General features: G+C 37.4%; 2 protein-coding genes across 2 annotated transcripts; one reads left to right on the top strand and one right to left on the bottom strand.

Annotated features, from left to right (window-relative positions):
* The first annotated feature begins 2,408 nt into the window (after positions 1-2,408).
* On the top strand, positions 2,409-3,107 carry LOC109217186 (F-box/FBD/LRR-repeat protein At1g13570-like). The gene has a single exon (XM_019381411.1). The coding sequence runs from the start codon at positions 2,409-2,411 to the stop codon at positions 3,105-3,107; it is 699 nt and encodes a 232-aa protein (XP_019236956.1).
* Positions 3,108-4,545: 1,438 nt separating this feature from the next.
* On the bottom strand, positions 4,546-9,875 carry LOC109217185 (protein FAR1-RELATED SEQUENCE 5-like). Its single transcript, XM_019381410.1, has 3 exons — positions 9,604-9,875; positions 4,708-7,072; positions 4,546-4,632 (listed from the first exon to the last, which is right to left on the bottom strand). Exons 1-3 carry the CDS (start codon positions 9,873-9,875, stop codon positions 4,546-4,548), a joined length of 2,724 nt encoding a protein of 907 aa, XP_019236955.1.
* Between the last annotated feature and the right edge of the window lie 2,280 nt (positions 9,876-12,155).

The raw sequence follows: 12,155 nt of genomic DNA, 5'->3' as shown, positions 1-12,155 counted from the left end.
CGATACGTATGACCTTAATATAAACGGCTATTATATAAACGGTCGACATTACTACGAACCACAACGATATAATTACCTTACTACAATCATATTAGTGAATGGACTTATATGGTTGCTATAGGCCGATACGTATGACCTTAATATAAACGGTCGACATTACTACGAACCACAACGATATAGTTACCTTACTACAATCATATTAGTGGGTAACCTCTATGGTTGCTATAGGCCGATACGTATGACCTTAATATAAACGGCTATTATATAAACGGTCGACATTACTACGAACTACAACGATATAATTACCTTACTACAATCATATTAGTGTAATGACCTATATGGTTGCTATAGGCCGATACATATGACCTTATTATAAACGGCTATTATATAAACGGTCGACATTACTACGAACCACAACGATATAATTACCTTACTACAATCATATTAGTGAATGGACTTATATGGTTGCTATAGGCCGATACGTATGACCTTACTATAAACGGCTATTATATAAACTGTCGACATTACTATGAACTACAACGATATAATTACCTTACTACAATCATATTAGTGTAATGACTTATATGTTTGCTATAGGCCGATACGTATGACCTTAATATAAACGGCTATTATATAAACGGTCGACATTTCTATGAACCACAACGATATAATTACCTTAGGTAATCATATTAGTGAATGGACTTATATGGTTGCTATAGGCCGATACGTATGACCTTAATATAAACGGCTATTATATAAACGGTCGAGATTACTACGAACCACAACGATATAATTACCTTACTACAATCATATTAGTGTAATGACTTATATAGTTGCTATAGGCCGATACGTATGATCTTAATATAAACGGTCGATATTACTACGAACCACAACGATATAATTACCTTACTACAATCATATTAGTGAATGGACTTATATCGTTGCTATAGGCCGATACGTATGACCTTAATATAAACGGCTATTATATAAACGGTCGACGTTACTACGAACCACAACGATATAATTACCTTACTACAATCATATTAGTGTAATGACTTATATGGTTGCTATAGGCCGATACGTATGACCTTAATATAAACGGCTATTATATAAACGGTCGACATTACTACGAACCACAACGATATAATTACCTTACTACAACCATATTAGTGTAATGACTTCTATGGTTGCTATAGGCCGATACGTATGACCTTAATATAAACGGTTGACATTACTACGAACCACAACGATATAATTACCTTACTACAACCATATTAGTGTAATGACTTATATGGTTGCTATAGGCCGGTACGTATGACCTTACTATAAACGGCTATTATGTAAACGGTCGACATTACTACGAACTACAACGATATAATTACCTTACTACAATCATATTAGTGTAAATTATATGGTTGCTATAGGCCGATACGTATGACCTTAATATAAACGGCTATTATATAAACGATCGACATTACTACGAACCGCAACGATATAATTACCTTAGGTAATCATATTAGTGTATGGACTTATATGTTTGCTATAGGCCGATACGTATGACCTTAATATAAACGGCTATTATATAAACGATCGACATTACTACGAACCACAATGATATAATTACCTTACTACAATCATATTAGTGAATGGACTTATATGGTTGCTATAGGCCGATACGTATGACCTTAATATAAACGGCTATTATATAAACGGTCGACATTACTACAAAGCACAACGATATAATTACCTTAGGTAATCATATTAGTGTAATGACTTATATGGTTGCTATAGGCCGGTACGTATGACCTTAATATAAACGGCTATTATATAAACGGTCGACATTTCTACGAACCACAACGATATAATTACCTTCCTACAATCATATTAGTGAAATTACTGGTTTAACCTTTTTTTAAAAAAAAATATGATTGGCTTGATTGGAAAAAATGTAAATAATGGATTAACCTTTTGTTTTTTCAAAATGTAAATAAAGTAGATAAAAAATGTAACTACTGGTTTAACCTTTTTTTTAAAAAAAAATGATTGGCTTGATTGGAAAAAATTAGAATGCACCCTGTTAAAGGTGAGATTCGATCTCGAGACGCCTGCCTCATACATACGCTTACTTAACCAACAAACCGATTATAACTTTGATGCGTTTTAGACGTTCATTTATATACATTGGAATTTTAAATTAGGGCTGTATACATATCTACCTTGGGATTGTTTAATCGATACCCCCAAAATTTTGCTTTTGGAGTTGATCCGCCCATGGTCTTTTGGCACTCCATCTTCAAAATTTCAAGAGGTTTCTTGCTTTTTCCTCTTCTTCTTTTTCCATAATCGTAATCTTAACTTTCGTTTATCCTAATCTTCATCGTTTTGCCTATAATCCTAAGCCTAATATGATGGCTCCGGTCGGAAGAAAAAATTGCATTAGAACTTTACCTTTGGATATACTAGGCAACCTTCCTGATGATGTTATTGATCATATTCTTATACGGATGCCTTTACCAGATGCTGTTAGAACAAGAATCTTATCAAGGAAATGGAGATATACATGGTGTAGAATTCCACAACTAACTCTTGATCGAACCCTTTGGAAAATGCACCAACCTGCTTACTTTGAAAATATAATCCGCCAAATTTTGAACCATCATCGAGGACTTGTTAAACACTTTACCCTCTTAATTCCGTATTGGGAGGAATTTTCTTATTTTATACAGTTGTTAGGGTTTCTCATTGAAAATGGTATTGAACATCTCAATATTAAATTTCCGTATAGGAAATCACCATACAAATTGCCTGCTTTATTTTTCAAATGTGTGCTTTTGAGGCACCTATCTCTTGAAGATTGTTCAATAAACCATCCACCAGCCTACACAGGATTTGATAGGTTACTTTGCCTTAAGCTATACAATGTTACAATCGAGTACACATTGTTTGGAACCTTAATCTCTCAGTGCCCGTTGCTCGAGCAATTGGTGCTTTTGATCTCAGATAATCAGTCTGGTGTCATTTTTATTGATGGCCCCAAATTGAAGTCCCTTGACTTCACAGGCAGAGTATGGGCTATCAGTTTAAGAAATGTTCCTCTTCTAGCATAAGTATCGCTTGCTTTTAGGGGAGGCTTAGTCCTGGAAGCAATACCTGACTATACTAGGGTTCTTGAGTCTTTATGTGCGGTGGAGCATCTCCATTTGGATAACCATAGCCTCAAGGTAAATGTGCTTCATAACTTCAGTCTAGTACTTTTTCATAGATGGATTATATTGTGGTCTATGTGCCATCATTTTTATTTGGGATGTTCTTTCTAGTTAATGGCTGCAGGTGCAGGAGATGTACCGACTAATCTCCCCTTTCGTGTTGGCTGTGTCAAAAATCTTTACCTTTCTGGTCTTTATCTAGGTGAATTGTATTACGTTGCCTGTGCTTTGTCTTTGATGAAAAGCTTCCCATGTTTAGAACATATGGAAATCAAGGTTACTCTATTACTTAATCATTTGGTTATATTCTTATTCTCATTCCATAGTGACTTCTTAGGTGCTGAAATCATTTGGTGTTTTTTTTTAATTATTTCGTAGGTGGAATCTTGTTGTGTACCTATGGCACGTGATAACATTGATTTGGAAGCAAGTTTTGTAGAAACAACATTCATCAACCTCAGAAAAATTGTGATTAGGAGGCTTCGAGGGATAAGTCCTCACATGCAACTGTTGAAGCTTCTTGTGGCAAAGTCTCCGGCTCTTGCGAAAATCACAATCGAGGCATTGACGAATGTAGATGATGAAGTTCTCAGATCAGCAACTGAGAATTTTGAATTTAGGTGTGCATCACCTGTTGCTGAATTTGTATTGAAATATTAGTACAATTGTGGTTTTTTAAACAATTCTGGTAAATTGCATTTTTGGACAAATTCTGGTACATGGCATGGTTTGATTGCGTGTTTTGACAATCCTGCTATGCCATGTTTTGACAATTATGTTACATGGCGTGTTTTGACAATCATGCCATGCCATGTTTTGACAATTATGTTTGTTGGCTAGTTTTAATTTTCTTATGTTTCGTGATGTGAATCTTTCATAATGCCATGTGTGTTTGTTAAAATGACTGCTTAATGCTTCAGCTTGAAGTCACTAAGCATGGTATTTAACAAAATGTCATTAATGCTTAAGCTTGAAGCTTAAAAGGGAAAGTATATAGAGTAACAAAATATCCATAATTTTATATTTAACATTAGGTCACACAAATAATGTTGTACCTACACACTACTAAAACGGTTGGGAATAATAAATGCTTCATAGTAACTAAATGTGAGTATTTTAGTTCTTAGTTTGAACGGATTATAATGTTATGAAGCCTTTCACTTCTAATCACATTTTGTTAGTTTAGTCCGATAAAATGAAGTAACAATAAAATGAAGAAATATTTAACAATGATAATTATCATATCACACGTTTAAATTATTACAAAACAACGTCAAAAAATTCAAAAAGATCTATATCAAATCAAATTAAATAAGATTCAAACTTAAATCATCTCAAACTAAACGGTCAAGTCTTCTATCTCCCAGTCTGCTTCATCGTTAAGATCAGGCAAGCTACTATGTGCTTGTACTGTTGCATCATCTTGCTGTATAGAGTAAATAACACTAATAAGCAATGTATTTTTCGGAAAAAAATATAATAATAATTTGTTATACTTTACCTCAATTCCTTCCGCTAGCCCAGTATTTCCACCACCTCTACCACGGCCTCTACCACGGCATCTACCACCACCTCCACCACCACTTCTACCACCACCTCTGCCAACACCTCTGCCAACACCTCTACCACCACCTCTACCCATCCTATTACCTCTAACTCCACTTCCACCAGCCGTTTGTGAACTTCTAAAGTATGAATCAATTCGCCCTCTATATCTATTCAACCTTGGACGTCCACGAGAAGCTACGTATCTAGGATCTCTTATATTTCTTCCTTCACCATCACCCTCACCCTCACCCTCACCTTCACCCCCACCCTCACCCACACCATCATGTGTATCTTCAAATTCCCAATCTGGAATTATCATTTGATCATCATCCCAATTCAAAAGGTCATGCTCCAATCTGTTCAAATGATACTTAATATATCGCCTCATCACTTCAGTGTCCAATGCTATATCACAAACCCGTTCAAAATGCTTTAATAGTTTCCTATACATCATGTATTCAGAAGTCATACGTGGGTAACCTCCAAGAAAGAAACATTTCAAGTGCGGATGAACAACATCTTTTCTCCACCTTCTCAATATATACCTCTCATTAACGTTATTAATCCTCTTATGAGACAACACCTTAAGTATATGGTAGCATAGAATACCTCTTGTTTCAAACCACTTGCAGCTGCAACTTAGATATTCGCCAATAGGTGTATATTCAACCGCGAATACAAATGGATCTCTAGTGTTAAAACTCCTGAACGAATAATCTGAGATAATGTAATTCTCCACCCCAGCTGTTGCTTGATGGTCTTCAGGGGAGCTGATTTCACAGTGGTACAGTTTCCTTAACTGTACTTGAAAAAATTCAAACACTTCACGAGTATAACATGTTTGAAATTTTTCCTCCCATGCAAATTCAGATAAACATTTTGGTTCAAAGCACCTTGAACTATATTCAGCTTCCAATTCTTTCTCGAACTTAGCTCTTATGGCTAACTCATATTTCTGAACAAATAGCTTCAAAGTGCTTTGCCGGGTGATGAATCCGTCAAAGAAAGCATGCATTCCTTCAATTCTTTGTGTGGACAACATCCCAGCCCAAAAGTGGTCATTTAGGTATACCGGAACCCATTTCTCCTTCTCCAAATAAAGCTTATAAAACCAATCCCTTTCCTCTAAATTATATTTTTCAATAAAATCAGTCCATCGTCTCTCAAACTCAGCAACGTTAATGCTATCAAGGACTAAAGCCTTAAATTCTGCCTTTGCAATCTTACCGTCAAGAACTCCGCTTAACTTCGTAGGCAACTTTGCGAATATGTGCCATATACAATATCTATGTATTGTATTTGGCATCATAGCACTGATGGCAGCCTTAGTACTATCACATTGGTCAGTCATGATAGCTAATGGATGAACATTGTTTAGAGCCCCAAGCCATGTAGATAGCACCATTTTGTAACTTGTTATATCCTCACTAGACATAAGAGCACATCCCAAAAGTATGGACTGCCTATGCTGATTGACACCAACAAATGAAGGAAATGGCATATTGTATCGATTCACAAGGTATGTGGTATCAAGGCATATTACATCATGGAACTCCTCATATGCAACCTTAGAGTGTGAATGAACCCATACGACATTACGAAGTCGACCAAAACTATCCACATCTACGGAGTAGTAAAATTCCCTATCTTTTTGCTGCATGTCACTGAAGAACTTGAGTAATGATTGTGCATCCCCTTCTTGCAACTGAAGCTTTCTACTCTTCAAGATATAATTTCTACAGTCCTTTGGTGTACAACCCAGATTTTCGGGGCCACCAGCAAGTACTTCAGCGACTCTTATATTTTTTGAGGGTCTTAAGCCAGCAATATCTTTGGCTGCAAGAGTTCTCTTAAGAGACTTGCTAAGCGATCTGTGTCTAGCCATCAATCGCGATAGTGCTAGTTTTAATTGATGATTATGTTTTTTTACCACCTTTGAAACACACCATGAACCATTCTCCTCCAAAATTCTATTTATTCTAGCACGGCAGTTCCTCCTCTTGGTAAAATGCTTATTCCTTGGTTTCCTAGACCTATCACAACCATATTGCACATACCTAACAATATCACCACCTTTTATGTTGGATGTTCTTTTGACAATGCAAAAACCCGATAATCTTGCATGTTCTTTGTAAAAATCAAACAGAACATCCTTACTACTGAACCACATCCCAGTAATTGGACCAATTATAAGATCTTCTTCATTGAACTCATTAGGCATTTCCCTGTCCTCTCCAACTTCTCCCTCTTCCTCTAAATAATTACCGTCGTAATCATCATCATCATCAGCAGCAGCAGCAACATCACAACAGGATTTTCTCCATCATTGAAGTTGCCGTCTGAATCAATGTCGATCGATTCATTTTCATTCATCAAACTGTCGTCCGAATTCAACCCTAATGATATGTGTAATGCATTCCTTAGTTGATACGACCTAGTTTTTAGACTGTTATTCGGGTTTAATGGGTTCAAACTAGTTTCTCGGTTAGTATTCATGTTTAGGTTAAGGGAAGTGTGGTGAATTATGTGTTTAATGAAAGCTATCTTAACATAAGTATATAGTATGATATATACATAATAGACCTTTGATCTTCCCATTCGTATAAATTGCATTTAAAAAAAAATACGTAATTGTATTTAACAAAAATACGTAATTATATTTTAAATAAAACGTAATTGTATTTAAAAAAAATGTCTTGAGCGTATATACGAAGGCTGTCATCCGTATATACGAAGGCTTTTTATCTTCCCATGCTGAGAGAATGATGATTTATAGGATCAATATTTTGGAATAATCAAAAGTTATTAACTAATTTTTGAGGGAAATATTTTGGAGGGAAAAAAGGGCCATTAAGCCAAACGAAAAAACAAGGGCTTTACTGGTATTTCACGGGTGTGGTCATTTTTGGGCCACGCTGAGTTTGGCCGAATAGCACTCTCCTTTAAGTAATACTTAATTATAAGTTATAGCGAGGTAAAAGGTCCAATTTACTTTCTTTTTAAAGAAAAAAAAAACAGGTTCTGCCAAATATAGATTTTAACTTTCGAAATTGAGTCAATTTTCTATTTAAAATTTAAAAACTGTGTTAGAACTTAGAATAGGATTCTCTCATTTTGTTTCTCAGTAAATATGGAGAAACCGATACAATTGCATATAAGAAAAAACAACTACCACTCTATATTATTTCCCACAAGGCCCATTAGAATGTTACAATTTACTTTTCTTCCACAAAAAGAATGTCAATCACTATAGTCTATACCTTAGTCCCTAATGTTTAACCATAGAAATTTCGGTCAAAGCCTATTTTTAGAAGTACTCGGGCTACTAATAATCAAGAAAATCAATATTTTCGTAATAAGAAAAGAAATTAGAATATAAAATAGCAAAGTAATCAATAGAAAGCAAAAGAAAGTAATTATATTCCAATAATAATCAGAACGTGTCCACACAGATGACATTTCTTTCCCTTATGTAGTGATCTCCAAGTACAACGTCTTTTCCCTTTTATGACCGAGTCATTATGAGCATTAATGAAACGTTATAATTGGTAATCGTAACTGTTTCGTCAAAATTCTATAACGTTTGTAATCATCCATGCTCATTAATTGAAGACCAATGAATCTGGCCTTTTTACTGTCTTGGTTCATTTCATCGGTGCCTCTTCAAATCGCTAAAGAGACTCGAGCAACCGTTTCTTCTCATCTCGTGGGTGTTTTGCTCGTATCTATTAAGACTCACGTTTTTTTTAATTCTCTTCTCCAGCTGTTGCTTTTCTAGTAATCCACGTGTCTTGCCATGTCAGCCACATAACTAATTCCACTTGTAATATGCATTTTCTCCAATACAGATAGTCCCCCCACTTACCAATTATTCAGCAATTGAATATTTGGGAAGTGGATCACATTTATGGCGGGAATATTTTCTCTCGTACCATTGTATCTTCTTCTGAACTAATGCGTCGTATGTCACTTCCATTTAATGCATGTGACACGTGGCAGTCATCGATTGGCTCTGCAACTCTTCAGCGGGTTTTAGGGCTTTTTTGCGGCTGCATCAGTCACGAAGTGACAGTTTTCATAATGACGTTTCCATCATTACCTTTTTTACATGACGGTTGCTTCTGCATATAAATACATCCTTTGCCTTTGCTTTCACGAAAAACTTTTTTCGGTGTTCTTTATTCACAATCAATACGTACTACTTCCTTATACAGCTATGTCTTTCAAATCTTGATCCTCGAAAATTTGTCATAGTAGACGAACTTCCCCTTTCTTCTGCTCCTACCAGAAGTAGGAGAGGTGGTAGGTTGCGTAGTTTAGGGTCAGTTTCTGTACGTGGTTCTTCTTCTTAACCCAGTTCTACTCCCCCATCATCTTTTAGAACTAGGGGTTCTTCTTCACATAGATCTTCTGCTAGAAATAGGGATTCAAGTGAACCGCTTCGTAAACCTACTGTCGACGAGATTATTCCTGCTGAACCTTCCTTTGTCACAGATAGAGAATTAATTAAAAACCAGGTTACTTCCATGACTTCTCACGATCGCGCTGATGTTTACCCTTCCCAGATCACTGAGGGTTTAGTTTCTGTTGTGCGTAGAGATTGCTATTGGAAATTTGACTTCCCGATTCTGGTACCCAATGAGAATCAAAGGATCACTTCCTTTAAAGCTGGTTTTTCTTTTGTGTATATGATAACTACGGATTCTAGCCTATCTTATGCTCTCTTTTGCTTAGGTTTTGGATCAAAATTGTGTAGAAGTATTCCCGAAAACTAACTTATTGTGCTTGTTTGCAGGGTTTGGTCAAAATGAAGAAAGAAAGCCATAACCAGCTCATAAAGGAGTTAAACCTGCACAAGTTCAAAGCTGAGATAAAAGTGCTGACAGCAAAGGAAAAGAGCGGCCGCGGAAGGTCCACCGCTGGGGCGGCCACAATTACGCTGACAACGGAATTGAGGTTCAGAGAAGGTGTTTTGGATGCAGACAGCGACCGCTGACCGCGATGAAATAGTGCAGCCACGGAATACCTGACGCGCCCGTGGTGCAAATTCCGTTGAGGGCGAAATAAAGATTCAGAGGCCTGGAACTTTGAGCTCAAATGAAGAGTGCGGTCCGCGAACATATTATGTGGTCGCAGTTGAAGACAACGCTGAGGCGGTCTCTTTTATGCTCCCAGCAAAATCAAGCCCAGTCCCAGTCCAAAATGGAAGAAACGCGGTCCGCGCTTTCTTTTGCGAGGCCGCGAAAGTTCATGCGCTGAAGTGCTCAGTATTGCGCTGACAGCGGAACCTCCGTAGGGTATTTTTTTCCAGAAATTTCAGCTGTGTATAAATAGTTCTTTTTCACATTTTAGGTCATCTTTTGTTTTGAGGAGCTCGTGAACAACCGTATTTTGCTACTTAGAGTAATTTTAGAGCATCTTTAGCTATTATTCTTAGATTTTATTCTTGTAATCAACTTTTATGGCTTATATTTCATCTCCATCTTTGATTTCAACCTTGATTATGAGTAGCTAAACCCATTAGCTAGTGTGGGTATTTATTGGGTCTTCAATTTTAGAGCTTAATTGTTTATGGGTTAGTGATATTTAGCTTGTTTCATGCTTTAATTGTAGAATTGGTGGTTGCAAACACTGATTCGTGCCTTTATGACTTAGACTCTTCTTGAGAAAGAGGGACTAAGTCTAGGAAAATCAGGCTAACAAGGAATTGGAGTGCATTCAAGAGATTGATAGCCTCAATTAAAGGGTTAAACCTAGAGATAGTAATACCCAACTTGAGCCAATTTACTTGTATTGTTTGAACACCCAATTGGGCTCGAGAAAGCCAATTAGGGCAAAGTCACTCGAACTACCGAGAGGCATATATTGAGTAATGATGTGTAATGGTTATATCACGACCCCAAATATAACAAGCTTGTCCTAAATTTTAGATCCCATTAGATACTCGCCTAGGTGTAAGTCACTTCCCAAGTGCTTTTTAATACTTGAGAAAACTCTTACAAAAACATTGTACTTAGTTTATTTTCAGCAATCAATAGCATTAAAAGTAGAATAGTAACAAATTCAAACATGGTTAGAAGTGCAATTAAGAGCAACACGCATAGCTAGATTGGATAGAAACTCAACTCCCAACCAATATTAGCTCCTTGTGGATATCGATCCCGACCTTTCGGGTAAAAGCTGCACCGACCACTCTTTGCCATTTTATAGTGGTATAGGGTTGGAGCCGATCACTTTTTGGCACTGCTGCCGGGGAGCTAAACGGTTTTGGCTATCTATCTGACTAGTTTTGTGTCTTGTTTTTCTTTCCTTTTGTTTTACTAACTTGTGTGAGTCAATTGATTCAGGTACAACATGGAAAATAATGATCCTATTGGAAATATTCTTCCGGGGGAGGAGGTAGATGATAATGGTGAAGATGAGGTGCATCTAGTAACTCAAGCTCAAAGAAGAGGCCGCAGGCCAATGACAACATTCTAGAACCTCCCCCAGCTCCTCCACGAGTTGCTCTTCGGGTGCTTCCAAATGAAGGCTACGCAAGTGCAATTGTCCCACCCCGGATCCGGGCGGGCAATTTCCAGATTACAAATGTTATGTTGACTTTATTGGAGCAAAGAGGGTACTTCACATACGCTCCCCATCAGAATGCATATAAACATCTAAAGGGGTTTGTGGATACCTGCTGGGGAAGCAACCAGACAAATGTGGCGGAGGATGCATTGAGACTGAGATTGTTCCTTTTTTTACTTAGAGGGAAAGCTTTGGACTGGCTCGAAATACTTCCCAACAATTCCATCACTACTTGGGATGAGTTGGCCGACAAGTTTATAGCAAATTTTTCTCGTCGGGGCATATGGTGACATTGAGAGATGAGATCCTGGCCTTCAAACAGGAACCTAATGAACCACTTCATGAGATTTGGGAAAGGTATCGGACGATGGTGAAAGAATGTCCGAACAACGACATGACCGAAGCAATGATCCAGCTAACATTCTACCGTGGCATCAACATGACCAATCAGTGTGTAGTGAACCACCTAGCATGGGGAAACTTTATGAACACACCTTATGCTGAGGCGTGTGAGATATTAGATGAGATGGCAGATACTTCCTCGGCGTGGCAAAGTCGAGCTAATGTGCCATAAGGTGATCCCACTGTCATTCACCTGCACAAAGAGCTTCATGACCACGGCCAAGCAATAGCAGAGTTGACTACAGCAATGAACCAATTGGCAAAAGCTCAATTGTAGCAAGTTCAAGCGCCAAGGCAAGTGAATGCCATGGAAGGGGTAAACATGTTGGTCAACAAAAGGCGACAAAGAGGTTAACAAAGTCAAGGAAATCCAATCAATATGAGCAAGGCAGTAGTGGTTTTAACCAAGATGATGGGTATGGCGATCAA

Source organism: Nicotiana attenuata, unplaced genomic scaffold (genome assembly GCF_001879085.1).
Source record: "Nicotiana attenuata strain UT unplaced genomic scaffold, NIATTr2, whole genome shotgun sequence".
NCBI classification, from domain to species: Eukaryota; Viridiplantae; Streptophyta; class Magnoliopsida; order Solanales; family Solanaceae; genus Nicotiana; species Nicotiana attenuata.
The sequence above is the reverse complement of the archived record's forward strand: the minus strand, read 5'-3'. Positions and strand labels throughout refer to the sequence as shown.